Source organism: Staurois parvus, unplaced genomic scaffold (assembly GCF_062004578.1).
Source record: "Staurois parvus isolate SC_StPar_1 unplaced genomic scaffold, SC_StPar_1.0 ptg000332l, whole genome shotgun sequence".
NCBI classification, from domain to species: domain Eukaryota; kingdom Metazoa; phylum Chordata; class Amphibia; order Anura; family Ranidae; genus Staurois; species Staurois parvus.
The window spans coordinates 919124-932500 of NW_028318128.1; the positions used below are offsets into that span (position 1 = coordinate 919124).

General features: G+C 41.4%; 1 protein-coding gene across 2 annotated transcripts in view; it reads right to left on the reverse strand.

Moving 5' to 3' along the window:
- Positions 1-9048: 9048 nt before the first annotated feature.
- LAMC1 (laminin subunit gamma 1) overlaps positions 9049-13377 on the reverse strand; it is a 185523-nt gene continuing 181194 nt past the window's right edge. For both annotated transcript variants that reach the window (XM_089683983.1, XM_089683984.1), the window contains exon 28: positions 9049-12401. In XM_089683983.1, coding sequence (XP_089540109.1) covers positions 12145-12401 — 257 coding nt within the window. In that variant the 3' untranslated portion in view covers positions 9049-12144. The remainder of the gene's footprint in view (positions 12402-13377) is intronic.

Genomic DNA, 13377 nt, shown 5'->3' on the forward strand with positions numbered 1-13377 from the left:
TTGATCATATCCCCCCTTAATCTCCTCTTCTCAAGAGAATAAATTCAGCTCCTCTACTCTTTCCTCATAGCTGAGATCCTCCATGCCTCTTATCAGTTTGGTTGCCCTTCTCTGTACTTTCTCCAGTTCCCCAATGTTCTTTTTGTGAATTGGTGCCCAAAACTGAACTTCATATTCCAGATGAGGTGTTACTAATGATTTGTACAGGGATAATATGATATCTCTCTCTCTGGAGTCTATACCTCTTTTAATATGAGAGGATTTTGCTCGCTTTAGAAACCACGGCTTGGCATTGCATGCCATTATTAGGCTTGTGATCTACCAGAACTCCCAGATCCTTCACCATTGATTCCCCCAGTTGTACTCCCCCCTAGTATGTATGATGCATGCATATTCTTAGCCCCCAAGTGCATCACCTTACATTTATCAACATTAAACCTCATTTGCCACATAGTTGCCCAATTAAACAGTGCATTGAGGTCAGTTTGTACGTTACGGTTTCATGATGAACTGTGTCAAAACTAACTGCACTTGGCTCCATACTATCTTCACAGAACTAGTCAACCACATATGCATCAAACGGAGCCTGAATGCAGCCCCTATGATGCTTCAGTGCAGCTTAAATGTTCCTGCAGATCAAATGCAAGAGACGTTGGAGAACCAACCTTTTCGTTATCCTTTTAGTGTCCAAAACCTGTGTTCAGGGGTGTGTAAAAAAACAGTTGTACAAGCCCCCTGGGATTATGCAGACTAATGCAGTGGATGATCGTATCCTCTCTGGTCATGCAGTTCCCTCACACGTAGTGCTCACACATCATCCAGCCATAGACTTCTCCATGTCCCAGCTATCTCTCAGAAGTCTCACTGATCCTTCAGCCCACTTGTAACTTCAACCATAAACCAAAATGGCCAACCCTCTACTTCCTGCCTCCACTGCACAACAGTAGGCTATAGAGAGTGGACCTGCAGCCTCTAGTGGCTGGAGGACAAAACAGCCCAATACTCCGAGACACATAGAACATGGCCTGGCCAGAACAAACAGCACACTGCCCCCAGTGGCTGCTGAAAGAATGACTAGTCAGAGTTTCAAAGAATCACTGTAAATGTAAACATTCCCGCCGCAGGACTGACTCATAATCCAACCTTCTCCCATTACAGCAGGCTCTGTCATAAAAGACCTTTAACCACCTCCCGCCCGCCATATAGTCCAATGACAGGCGCAAGGTGGTTCTCTCATTCTGGGAGGATGTCATATGACATCCTCCCATTCTCACCGCGCATGTGCGGCTCAGGGAGCATGTAGCGCGGCAATCGGCAGTGTACTGTGTCCCTTGGACACAGCAGATCACTGATCCACAGAAAGAGCCGAAGATGTCAGCTCGGTCATGTGATCAGCTGTATCCAATCACAGCTGATCACATGTAAACAGGGAAATGCCGGTTATCTGCATTTCTCTACTCTTGACCTGTCACGCTGACAGATCGTGAGGAGAGGAGAGCCAGTAATCGGTATTCCACGGAGGAGACATGTACACTGATCATCAGAGCACTGATGATCAGTGTGCCCTTATGATCAGTGTAGCCCCAGCAGTGCCACCTATCAGTGCTCATCAGTGCCCATATGAGCTGCCTTTCAGTGTCACCCATCAGTGCCACCTATCAGTGCCAATCAGTGCCGCCTATCAGTGCCAGTCAGTGCCGCCTATCAGTGCCAGTCAGTGCCGCCTATCAGTGCCAGTCAGTGCCACCTATCAGTGCCAGTCAGTGCTGCCTATCAGTGCTGCCTTTCAGTGCCCATCAGTGATGCCTGTCAATGCCCATCAGGGCCAGCTACCAGTGCATCTTCATCAGTGCTAATCAGTGCCACCTATCAGTGTCCATCAGTGCAGCCTATCAGTGCCCATCACTGCAGCCTCATTAGCACACATCAGTGAAGGAGAAAAATCACTTATTTACAAAATTTTAAGAAAAACTAAGAAAAAACTTTTTTTTCTTCAAAATTTTCAGTGGTTTTTGGTTTAAAAAAAAAAAACCCAGAGGTGATTAAATACCACCAAAATAAAGCTCTATCTTCACAAAAAAAATGATATACATTCCATATGGGTACAATGTTGCATGACCACGTAATTGTCATTCAAAATGTGACAGCGCTGAAAGCTGGAAATTGACCTGGGCAGGAAGGGGGTATAAGTGCCCTGTAGGCTTGTGGTTAAGGACTTGGCCCCCCCCTTACATCTGGACCTGTATAGCATCCTGCTAGAAAGCACCTTGGTCAGAACACTGCACAGGATCCATTATGCAGGGTATAATGCCATAAGGCTGCATTACAGGCAGACCTCCAGGATTCTTCTCTCCTTATCTAACGAGGCTTGGGTACCATCCATTTTAGCCAACAGCTTTCTGAACCGATCCAATTCCAGTCCTTGATTCACAGAAGTGACATGTGTTCCAAGAGCACCTACAACACATTAGTGACCATCCACCTTTCAGACACTGGCAAAAAAAACGGAAGTACTTCCTGAGTAGGAAGGGTTATTATGGGTGGGGGGACTTCCTGTTTGATTGGTCGGCCAGTGTCCAGTCACCTATAGGTGACATATAACCCACATAGTCAGGAATAGCCTACTGTGTGTCCCATGATGTATGATAAAGAAATATTGTGTTTCTCAATTATCACCACACTCCGCTATTAAAACTACATAGAGATGGGGATTTTACATTTCCACTGCTCTAACAATGAACACCTTATATAAGTTACAAATAAACCTCCTTCACCCCAATCTTCAATTGTGGCCACGTCTCCCTTAGGGATGTCAGAATAAACAGGTTATTACAATTAATATAATCTCCTTTGATATATTTGCACATTGTGATCATATCCCTTCTTGAAGAATATGTAACCAAACATTTCATGTTCCTGATATGTGCCTGATGTATCATGTACAGTGGGGCAAAAAAGTATTTAGTCAGCCACCAATTGTGCAAGTTCTCCCACTTAAAAAGATGAGAGAGGCCTGTAATTGGCATCATAGTTAGACCTCAACTATGAGAGACAAAATGAGAAAACAAAACCAGACAATCACATTGGCTGATTTGGAAAGAATTTATTTGCAAATTATGGTGGAAAATAAGTATTTGGTCACCTACAAACAAGCAAGATTTCTGGCTCTCACAGACCTGTACCTTCTTCTTTGAGAGGCTCCTCTGTCCTGCACTCATTACCTGTATCAATGGCACCTGTTTGAACTTGTTATCAGTATAAAAGACACCTGTCCACAACCTCAAACAGTCACACTCCAAACTATGGTGAAGACCAAAGAGCTGTCGAAGGACACCAGAAACAAAATTGTAGACCTGCACCAGGCTGGGAAGACTGAATCTGCAATAGGCAAGCAGCTTGGTGTGAACAAATAAACTGTGGGAGCAATAATTAGAAAATGGAAGACATACAAGACCACTGATAATCTCCCTCGATCTGGGGCTCCACGCAAGAACTCACCCCATGGAGTCAAAATGATCACAAGAACGGTGAGCAAAAATCCCAGGACCACACGGGGGGACCTAATGAATGACCTGCAGAGAGCTGGGACCAACGTAACAAAGGCTACCATCAGTAACGCACTATGCCGCCAGGGACTCAGATCCTGCAGTGCCAGACGTGTCCCCCTGCTTAAGCCAGTACATGTCCAGGCCCGTCTGAAGTTTGCTAGAGAGCATTTGGATGATCCAGAAGAGGATTAGGAGAATGTCATATGGTCAGATGAAACCAAAATAGAACTGTTTGGTAGAAACACAACTCATCGTGTTTGGAGGAGAGAGAATGCTGAGTTGCATCCAAAGAACACCATACCTACTGTGAAGCATGGGGGTGGCAACATCATGCTTTGGGGCTGTTTCTCCGCAAAGGGACCAGAACGACTGATCCATGTACAGGACAGAATGAATGGGGCCATGTATCATGAGATTTTGAGTGCAAACCTCCTTCCATCAGCAAGGGCATTGAAGATGAAACGTGGCTGGGTCTTCCAACATGACAATGATCCCAAACATACCACCCGGGCAACGAAGGAGTGGCTTCGTAAGAAGCATTTCAAGGTCCTGGAGTGGCCTAGTCAGTCTCCAGATCTCAACCCCATAGAAAACCTTTGGAGGGAGTTGAAAGTCCGTGTTGCCCAGCGACAGCCCCACAACATCACTGCTCTAGAGGAGATCTGCATGGAGGAATGCGCCAACATACCAGCAACAGTGTGTGCCAACCTTGTGAAGACTTACAGGAAACGTTTTACCTCTGTCATTGCCAACAAAGGATATATAACAAAGTATTGAGATGAACTTTTGATATTGACCAAATACTTATTTTCCACCATAATTTGCAAATAAATTCTTTCCAAATCAGCCAAAGCGATTGGATTTTTTTTCTCATTTTGTCTCTGATAGTTGAGGTCTACCTATGATGCCAATTACAGGCGTCTCTCATCTTTTTAAGTGGGAGAACTTGCACAATTGGTGGCTGACTAAATACTTTTTTGCCCCACTGTACTTGTATGAAAAACTTTCTGTTCTCTTTGTATTACTTCCTTTGTTTGAAATCCCTGATGTTCCTGCCAGTCCCTCTACTTTCTTGTTTAAAACTGACCACATTAGGCAGGAGAACACAGCGCTGTTAGTTCTCTAGTTGTGCGGAGAACTCAGCCTGCTCCTCTCCAATGATCAGACTTCTGCTGAAACACCCCCCCTGCACAGCCATTCACTGGGAATGTCGGTGTTCTGTTTCTCCTCCCCTAGCTCTCCAAGATCCTTATGCAGCTGAGAACAGAGGGTTATGTGATCACTTCTAAAAAATTGGGGGAGGTGGAAAGGGTATTTATGTTTTTTAAATATATACACAAATGTTTTGCCTTTCATTTCTAATGTAAATGGAATAGGTTGTTTTACAAGGTGAAGGTTCACATTTACAGTAAGTACCTCTTCTTAAAGTGAATAAATGTAATCATTCCTATTAAAGGATCATCCAACCCCCTTATTTTATTGTCCTTTCTAGTTCAAAGACATCCTGCATGGATTGTTGATCAAAACTGAACTGTTTGTATATGTTTAAGATGAGGCCAAACCAGTGAATTGCAAATGGGTAGAATTATTCATCTAACTGTGATTTATGAGCATCCCCGGATATTTTATCCATCACAGATCCTCTCAGAGGAGACCATGTACATTTAACCTCATCTACCAGGTACCTTCGGTAACAACTGTGAGAGGGAAATAATGTGTTTATTGCACTTACCTCCATGCTTTCTTTTTTGGGATATATGTGTGTAGCTCCATTGTACTTCCAGAAATTATAGCTTCTTTTTTAAAGGTTCCCAAAGGAACACTCCTTGAATTAAAAGGATGCATTTAAATTGCCAACCTCCACTGAAAATATTAAAGAGTCTGGCTGCCTTTAGATCCAATATTTTGTCACTTTATGCATCCTGTGGAGTCATACCATTAAAGTGTTACTAAACCCAGGACCCTGCATTCACCATATCTGGTCTCCCACAGTACACACAGCATGGAAATGCAATTATGTTAGTATAAACTGCTAAATACCTTTTCACATCAGCAGTTAGAGCAGTCTTGTGACTTCTATCAGTGTCCAGCCGAGCACTGGGAAAGCTTGCAGGAGTAGTTTTCATTCTGCTCTAGGAGGATGCAAGACCCCTGGCCTCTGTCTGGACAGTGCTGATTGGCCCTGTGCTGATCACATGCCTTCTTCCAAGAAAAAACAAAAACCTCTATAGCAATACTATACTCCAAACTGAGTATGTGCAGAATGCCACCACATGATATGTCTTATCAGAAGATAACAGGGGGACACTGGAAGAACGAGAGGATCAGAGAAAACAGGATCAAACAGCCTATTTACACAATGCAGAGGATTAACCCCTTAGGTTCCACAGTGCTTTTCTGCATATACAGACTGATTTTACGGTTATGGGTTTAATAACACGTTAAATTTACATGCTAGTTACAGGTCAGTGAATCAAAGTACTGAAGCTAGAGATAGCTAAGCAATCAGTGATGGCAGTTTCCTTCATTCTGCCAAGGTACAGATAGCAATGTTTTACTTTTTAGAATTAATTTCAGGGACAAACATTAAAAACCAAGGGAGGCCTACAGAAGGAATCTTCTTTTTGTTTGTAACCCATCCATGTAATAACACAGAAGGATCCTCTTATCACAAAGTACACCTAGAATTTCTAGGTTTCACTTTTGCTGCCACCTGTTGGTAAAATCAGGTTCTGTGGCACAACCACAGCGATTCTTTAAGAGTCGTTTAATAATTTATGGTCAAAGGGTTTGTCACACCTCTGAAAAGTGATCTGCAGTGGATTGCTTTTCAGAGACAATATGTTGCCTCCTCAGCGCCTGCGTTAACCATTCAAAGGGTGCAGCACCATATCACAGCTATGTGCATTACACACAGTTGTGGTACAGCCCCATTTACATGAATGGGTCGTGTTTGGTGGCAGTACTACCTGTTTTATAAACGGTTCCTCACCGCAGTGCAGCAGTGTGTGCTAATAACTTTGTACACAAGGCCATAATTCAGTCATATACAGTGTATTCAGAAAGTATTTTTTTTAGTTTTATGTTGCAGCCTGATACTACAGTTGTTTAACCACTTGCCTACCGGGCACTCATACCCCCTTTGTGCCCATGGACAATTTTCAGCTTTCACAACTGTCGCACTTTGAATGACAATTGCGCAGTCATGCAACACTGTACCCATATGAAATTTTTCATCTTTTTTTTTTTCCACACAGAGCTTTCTTTTGGTTGTATTTAATAGCCACTAGGGGTTTCATTTTCTTGCGCTATAAACAAAAAAAGAGCAAAAAAAACTTTGTTTCTTTGTTTCTATTATAAAACTTTGCAAACAGACAATTTTTCTCCTTCTCTGATGTGTGTTGATGAGGCTGCACTGATAGGCGGCACTGATGAGGTGGCATGGATGTGCAGCACTGATGGGTGACACTGACTGATGGCACTGCAGGGCAGCACTGATGGGCACTGCACTGATCATCAGTGCTGATTACTTCTCTGTCAACTGTGGCTTATCGGCAGTACTTTCCTCACACTGTGACAGCATTAGGAAAGCGCAGCCAATAACTGGCAACTATATTTACCCGGTGATCTGCTGTGTCATTGGACTCAGCTGATCACATGGTAAAAGGCCACTGTGATTGGCCGTTTACCGTATCACGTGATCAGCTGTCCGTTGGACACAGCGCTCACCAGTGTCGCCGAGTGCACACCACTGAGGGCGTGTTCTGGGAGGACGTCCATGGACACCCTCCCAGAACTAGACAACCGCGCTGTAGCCATCTTTCAGCTATAGCACGGTAGAGAACCAGTTAAAGCGGTAGTAAACTGCAAAAAATAAATAACAAAAAATCTTGGAAGAATCCTGGTTATGCCAAACTTCTTTCATTTGAGAATTATTTTGTAGCCTTCCTCGGATATGCGGCTTGCAATAATTCCTACCTCTGAGCTGTGCAGGCAGTTCCTTTGACCTCATGGCTTTTGTTCTAATACAGCATACATTGTCAGCTGTGTTGTCTTTTATAGAGAGGTGTGTGCCTTTACCACAGGTGGACTCCAAGGTGTAGAAGCATCTCAGCAACAATCAAGAGGAATGGGAGGCATCCAAGCTAAAAATTTCAAGTGTTGCGATGGGTCTGAATACTTATGCCAATGTGATATTTCAGTTTTAACATTTTCATAAAATTTGCAAACATTTCTAAAATTCTGTTTGCTTTGTCATTATGGGTACTGAGTGTAGATTAAGGAGAAAAAAATGAATTTAAACAACTGTAGTATCAGGTTGCAACATAACAAAACTGAAAAATGTGAAGGGGGTCTGAATACTTTATGAATGTACTGTAAATACTACAAAACTATAGCAGGATAAGTGGTGCCACCTTAAAGGGATTTTTTTTTTAAAGGGACACTGCAAGGTTACACCAGAAACTTTGGAGGGAACCAGCTACTACCCAATACCCAATTTGGATGACTAACCCCTTGCCCTCCTGAGAATTTACCCCCCTTCCTGACCAGGCCATTTTTTGCAATAACTGACAATTGCGCAGTCATGCAAAGCTGCGCCCAAATAAAGTTTATGGCCTTTTTTTCCCCCACAAATGGAGCTTTCTTTTGGTGGTATTTGATCTCTTCTGCGGTTTTTATTTTTTGTGCTATAAACAAAAAAAAGACCGACAATTTTGAGAAAAAAAACAATATTTTTGACTTTTTGCTATTAAACATGTCCAGTAAAAAAAAAAATTATCGTTATAATTTTAGACTAAAATGAATTCTGCTACGTCTTTGCTAAAAAAAATTCCAATACATGTAAATTAATATTTTATACTAGTAATGGTGGTGATCAGCGACTTATAGCAGGACTGCGGGAATGCAGTGAGCATTCTGACACGGGGGGGGTCAACTGTCACTGACATTCCCAGTGACACTAATACAGTGATCAGTGCTAATAAAAAAATATTAAAATACAATATAATAAAAAAAAGGGTCAACTGTGTGCTGTTTTACCATTTTGTGTGTGCTTTACACTGTAGGCACGCTGCTTTGTAAGCAGCATGCTGGTGTTGACAGGAGAGAGATCTGTATTGTTTACATACAGAGCTCTCCCGTCAGTGTTCCTCAGCAATTACCGGGTGCCAGTGGGGAATCACCTGTCAGGAACCAGTGATCAACAGCTGTAGCCGCCAATTGTGGCACATGCCCTCTACCTGGAAATGCAAAATCACGTATAGATACATGACTTTGCGCAGCCCTGCCACCCTGTAGTAGTATTTCTGCTATAGGGCGGCAGTCAAGCAGCTAATTTGCATGTCAGGATCCCTATGAACCTCCAAAGTTTCCTCTGGCTTTACCCTGCCCAAACACAGTTCACCATCTTTCAGGTTACACTAGGTCCCGTTACATAAAAATCTAAATTAAAGAACAAGTTAAACATCTTAAAAGAAAAAAAAATACAAAATCATTAGTCTAAGGGGTTACAAATATTCACTTTATTATAAATAAGAAATACTGATTTATACATAAAAAATGTGTAGTGTTTTGTTGAACCCCTTTCTTCCCTGGACAAAAAAAATGACCACAAAAAACCCCCCATCCCGTCCCTCTTCTGAACATGTTGTCCATAAAAGTCCAATATTAGACACAGTTAACCAAGAGTGCAGAGGGGAACACCACTTAAGGCCACATGATTTTCTATGGCAGTTTCCTGGATGTTTTTCTGGTGGGGAAGGGTCTTCAACTGTGGATCAAATGAGCAGAGGTTTCAAAGATGTCATGAGACCGAGAAGAAACACTGACACAAGTTAGGGGGCAATGAGGCTTTTCAGTGATGGGGTGAATTTAGCTTTTTTCATGTAAACCCACACAAGTGTCTTTGCTCCTAAATGGGTATGTTACATAGTGTTTCTGGGGTGTGTGTCAGGGAGAGGAAATAAAGAACCGGAGGGCTTGTGACAGCTTATAAAGACAACTGTTAGCTATAAATGAACTACCCTTTTCCTCCCTCTGACCTCACTTCCCCGTCCAGGCCAGAAATATATTTACAGAGATAAGAAACAAAATAGACATTCAACTTAGTGTTATAATCTGGATACAAAAAATAAAACACTCACAGGAATCAAGCAAATTCAAAATTATTTATAGCACCAGTGTCATTTAAAAAGGGGTTTTACTCTCCACATTCTCCCCAAATGGGAGATGATATGCAGAGTGTCCTTCAGAAGAGAGATTGCTGTATAGAAAGACTGGGTGTAACAGAGCTGTGCTTTCTCAGAGCTGTAAGGCTAATGTCACACCAGGGGTCTCACCGCTTGTCATGTCCAGCTTAGATTCCATGCAAGCGAGACATGACTTGTACTGCTTTTGGACATATAGAAAGAATAAGTGGTGGTTACAGTATCTATTGCTACACTACAAGGATATATAAAAAGCCTTTGTGACAAAAAGCTGAAAGGGAAACGAATTACAAATCTGATAAATTCGTCAGCAGTGTTCACAATAAAAAAAAAAAAAAAAAAAAAGGCCCAAAATTCTGTTGGATATCACTGTGGTAAGGACAGCTTGGCAGAACTAAGATGTTGTGTTACACTAGTAAACTGTCCTTTTTGGCAGTCCTGGACAAAGCCAAAAGCCAGGTAGGAAAGGATTCGAGCGCATAAACTTTGACTTATGTCTTTTGACACATCTGGTCACTTGAATATCTACTGGCTCTTGAATTGCACATTATGTAGTCCACCCTGCCATTTTAAATAATTTTTGGTATAACCGCAAAACAGTTAATTACCGTAAAATTATATGCATTTCTTTAAAACAAAAGTAAAAAATATGAAAGATTTAAAATAGTTTCTGTTCCCTGCTGCTTTCAGGCATGTTGATGGTTGAAAAATTTGAAATGTCTCTTATGATTGTCCCAACGGGCACAGTTCTCTAATATCTCTTCTCTATTATTTAGCCAGCGTGCTTCTAAGCACACCGACCAATGATTAGAGAATAGATGGGGTAGAGTCATAATAACCACACCAAAAAGACAGCTGTGACAGACTGATTACCTGCTTCAAGAGGCAAGTGCTAGACCCACTGTGATTACTTCTTCAATCATTTCATATTATTATATTGGGGATCTTGGAAGACCATTTTGCAGAAACCCTTTCTTTGTAAATTTAACAGTGGAATAACAAAACATTCTGAATTTGGCTATGCAGGCAGTCTATGCTGCACACAAAAATATTCTAAAAGGTACCGAATTTGGTGTGATCTTAAAAGTTTTTGCACATGCTGACTATAACACAGAACTAGTCGTTAAATCTATATTGATCACAATGGGCAAAACCTGCAATGGGTGAGTATTACACCTGAGAAGTTATAATATAGAATGAAACATCAGTTCCTTCCTTTGTCGTGTATAGTGGCCATTTTATAATAATTATAATAAAATAAGAATCTACTATACTACAGAGTGCAGAAATCTCAAATATATAGCTATGGACTGGATATAAACACCTTCTCTGATACTGCTGACATATAAACTATGGTAAAGGAATATATACATTATGGCAACTAAATAAAAATATTCCAGTGGATCTCAAATTGGCAGGGACAGGAGTTACCTCTGGCTGTTGGTTACCTATGGACTTCATTTGGCTTTATGAGAGGTAACTCTTGTTTAAATCTTGCTACAATTATGTCTGGTGACCTCTTGCTACCGTGCCATGAACTCTTTGCTGAATTGATAACTCTTGAGAGCTGGGTGCTCTTTAGGGTACAGTTCTGAGATGCCAAGGCATTTATATGACCTGTCTTAATGGCTTGCCCCAGCTTCCATGCAGCTAGATTTGCATCAATGCTTCCAATCAACAATGCATTAAACTAGCTTACTGCAGACAAGGGTGTTTTATTCTAGTGTCCAATTTGGGGGCCCTTCTATACAGCAATGAACACAAGCCTGTACACGTATCATTGTCAGGGATAATACTGACTGTGTGGCTAAGCTATAGGGCAGGAGGCCAGGCAGTAGGTTAGTTGAAGGGAATGGAAGGCAAAAAGGAGTGTATTACAAGGAACATGTTGCATACCGCTAATTTTCCGGAGCAATAGGCCCTAATTTTCTAGAAGAGGAAAGGCATGGCTTTATTAACCATTTCTGCGCCACAGGGCACTTGAATGTATTGCATTGAAGAAACAGCCATTGCTGAAGAGGTTAACCCTTCCTAGAAATTGTCCCTTGGCTAACACTGCAAACCACCTTGTGTGGTGGCCCAGTGGTCTTATGTTGTGTAGAGGCCTGGAAACCGCTTGTTCTCTCACAGTTATACATCTCTCTGGAGGGAGAAGAGCAGCAAGCTTAGACAGATGCCTCTGGTAGATGCGGTACAGTAGACAGTTCAGGTGAAGTAATATATTTCCAATTATGGCCCCCATACAGTTCAATATTTTGGAGGGCGCAGTGTGAACGGTGTGTAGGGCAGACAGTCTGGGGTTGGTGAGTAATAAGGCACTTCACAGCCAAAACATGGAGGTTGGCGAGGAAGGAAGTTTGGCTAAGCTCCTCCCTTTCTTCCCAGAGGCTTTAGGGCTTCTCGATGATGGGAGTGTTGTAGCAGCCAGGAGGCAGTGTGTTTTTAATGTCCTCAAGGTTATTGATGTCTTTAATAATCTGCTCAATATCTTGTTGATAGGAAAGTAGTGCTGCATCCTGCAGCCGTGCCGACTCCTCCAGCTGTGCCACCTTGCGGTCTAGATCGCTGTCACGGAGCTGGGACTTGGCATCCTCCAATGTCCTTTCCAGCTCATTAAGCTTTGTTACATCCACAGAATCCAGCTTACCTGTTGTTCAAAAAAAAAAGAAAGAAAAAGGAAATGGAATGCTACTTATATTTTTCCGCCATGCTTGGTGGATGTTGCTGCTATGCAAGCGATTAATAGCTGAAAAGCATTTGCTGTTAGCTTCACCTGGTTCCCTAGAAATCCCTCAACTATGGAACAGATGGCAATGTAGTACAAACAAGCCCATTCATATTAACCAGTTGCAGACTCTGGGCGTTCTACACATGCTCAAAAAATGTCATCATTGTATACAGGATGTGTGCAGAATGTCCAGTCCTACAGTCAGGACATCCCCTGTCCCTGTACATGGCAATTCAGCTCTGATTAATGACAGCTGCATTGCTGAGAAAACAGAGAAGATCCCGCTCACTGGAACCATAAAAAAAAAAATAAGTCTAGCAATGTTTACCAAGAACATTGCTCAGTCACAAATACAGAAAGATACAGAGAAACATTGTTACATTTGTATCTATTTTGTTTATTCATCTACAGATCAAACAGATGACTGTAGATGAAGTCAGTTAAAGCAATCTGACAAGTAAAAAGTTTTTTTTTTAAATTAAATGTTCCTCTGTTTAACTAATAATATTTAAACTTTGTTTTTGTTTGCTTTGTTCATTACCATTTTTTCACCTTTAACAAATATTTACATGTATCACATTGAAAAAAAGCATAAATTGAGAAAACAAACAAAAAAACAAAAACAAACTTGACTTTATTTGTAAATAACTGAAAGGCTTTGTAACAGAATCGTAATTTTAAACAGGACAAATTGCAGTATAAAATGCACACTTCTTATGTGCACTATTTTTAAATACTTCAAACCAAAAAGGAAAAGTGAGTTTTGTTTAGTTTCGTTATATTTAATTGTCTAAAGACTGCAACAAAAAAAATATTGTTGCAAGACAGTATTCATGAAAAGAAAGTCTTTGGACAAAAAAAATAAAATAAAAATAACACACACACACACACACAC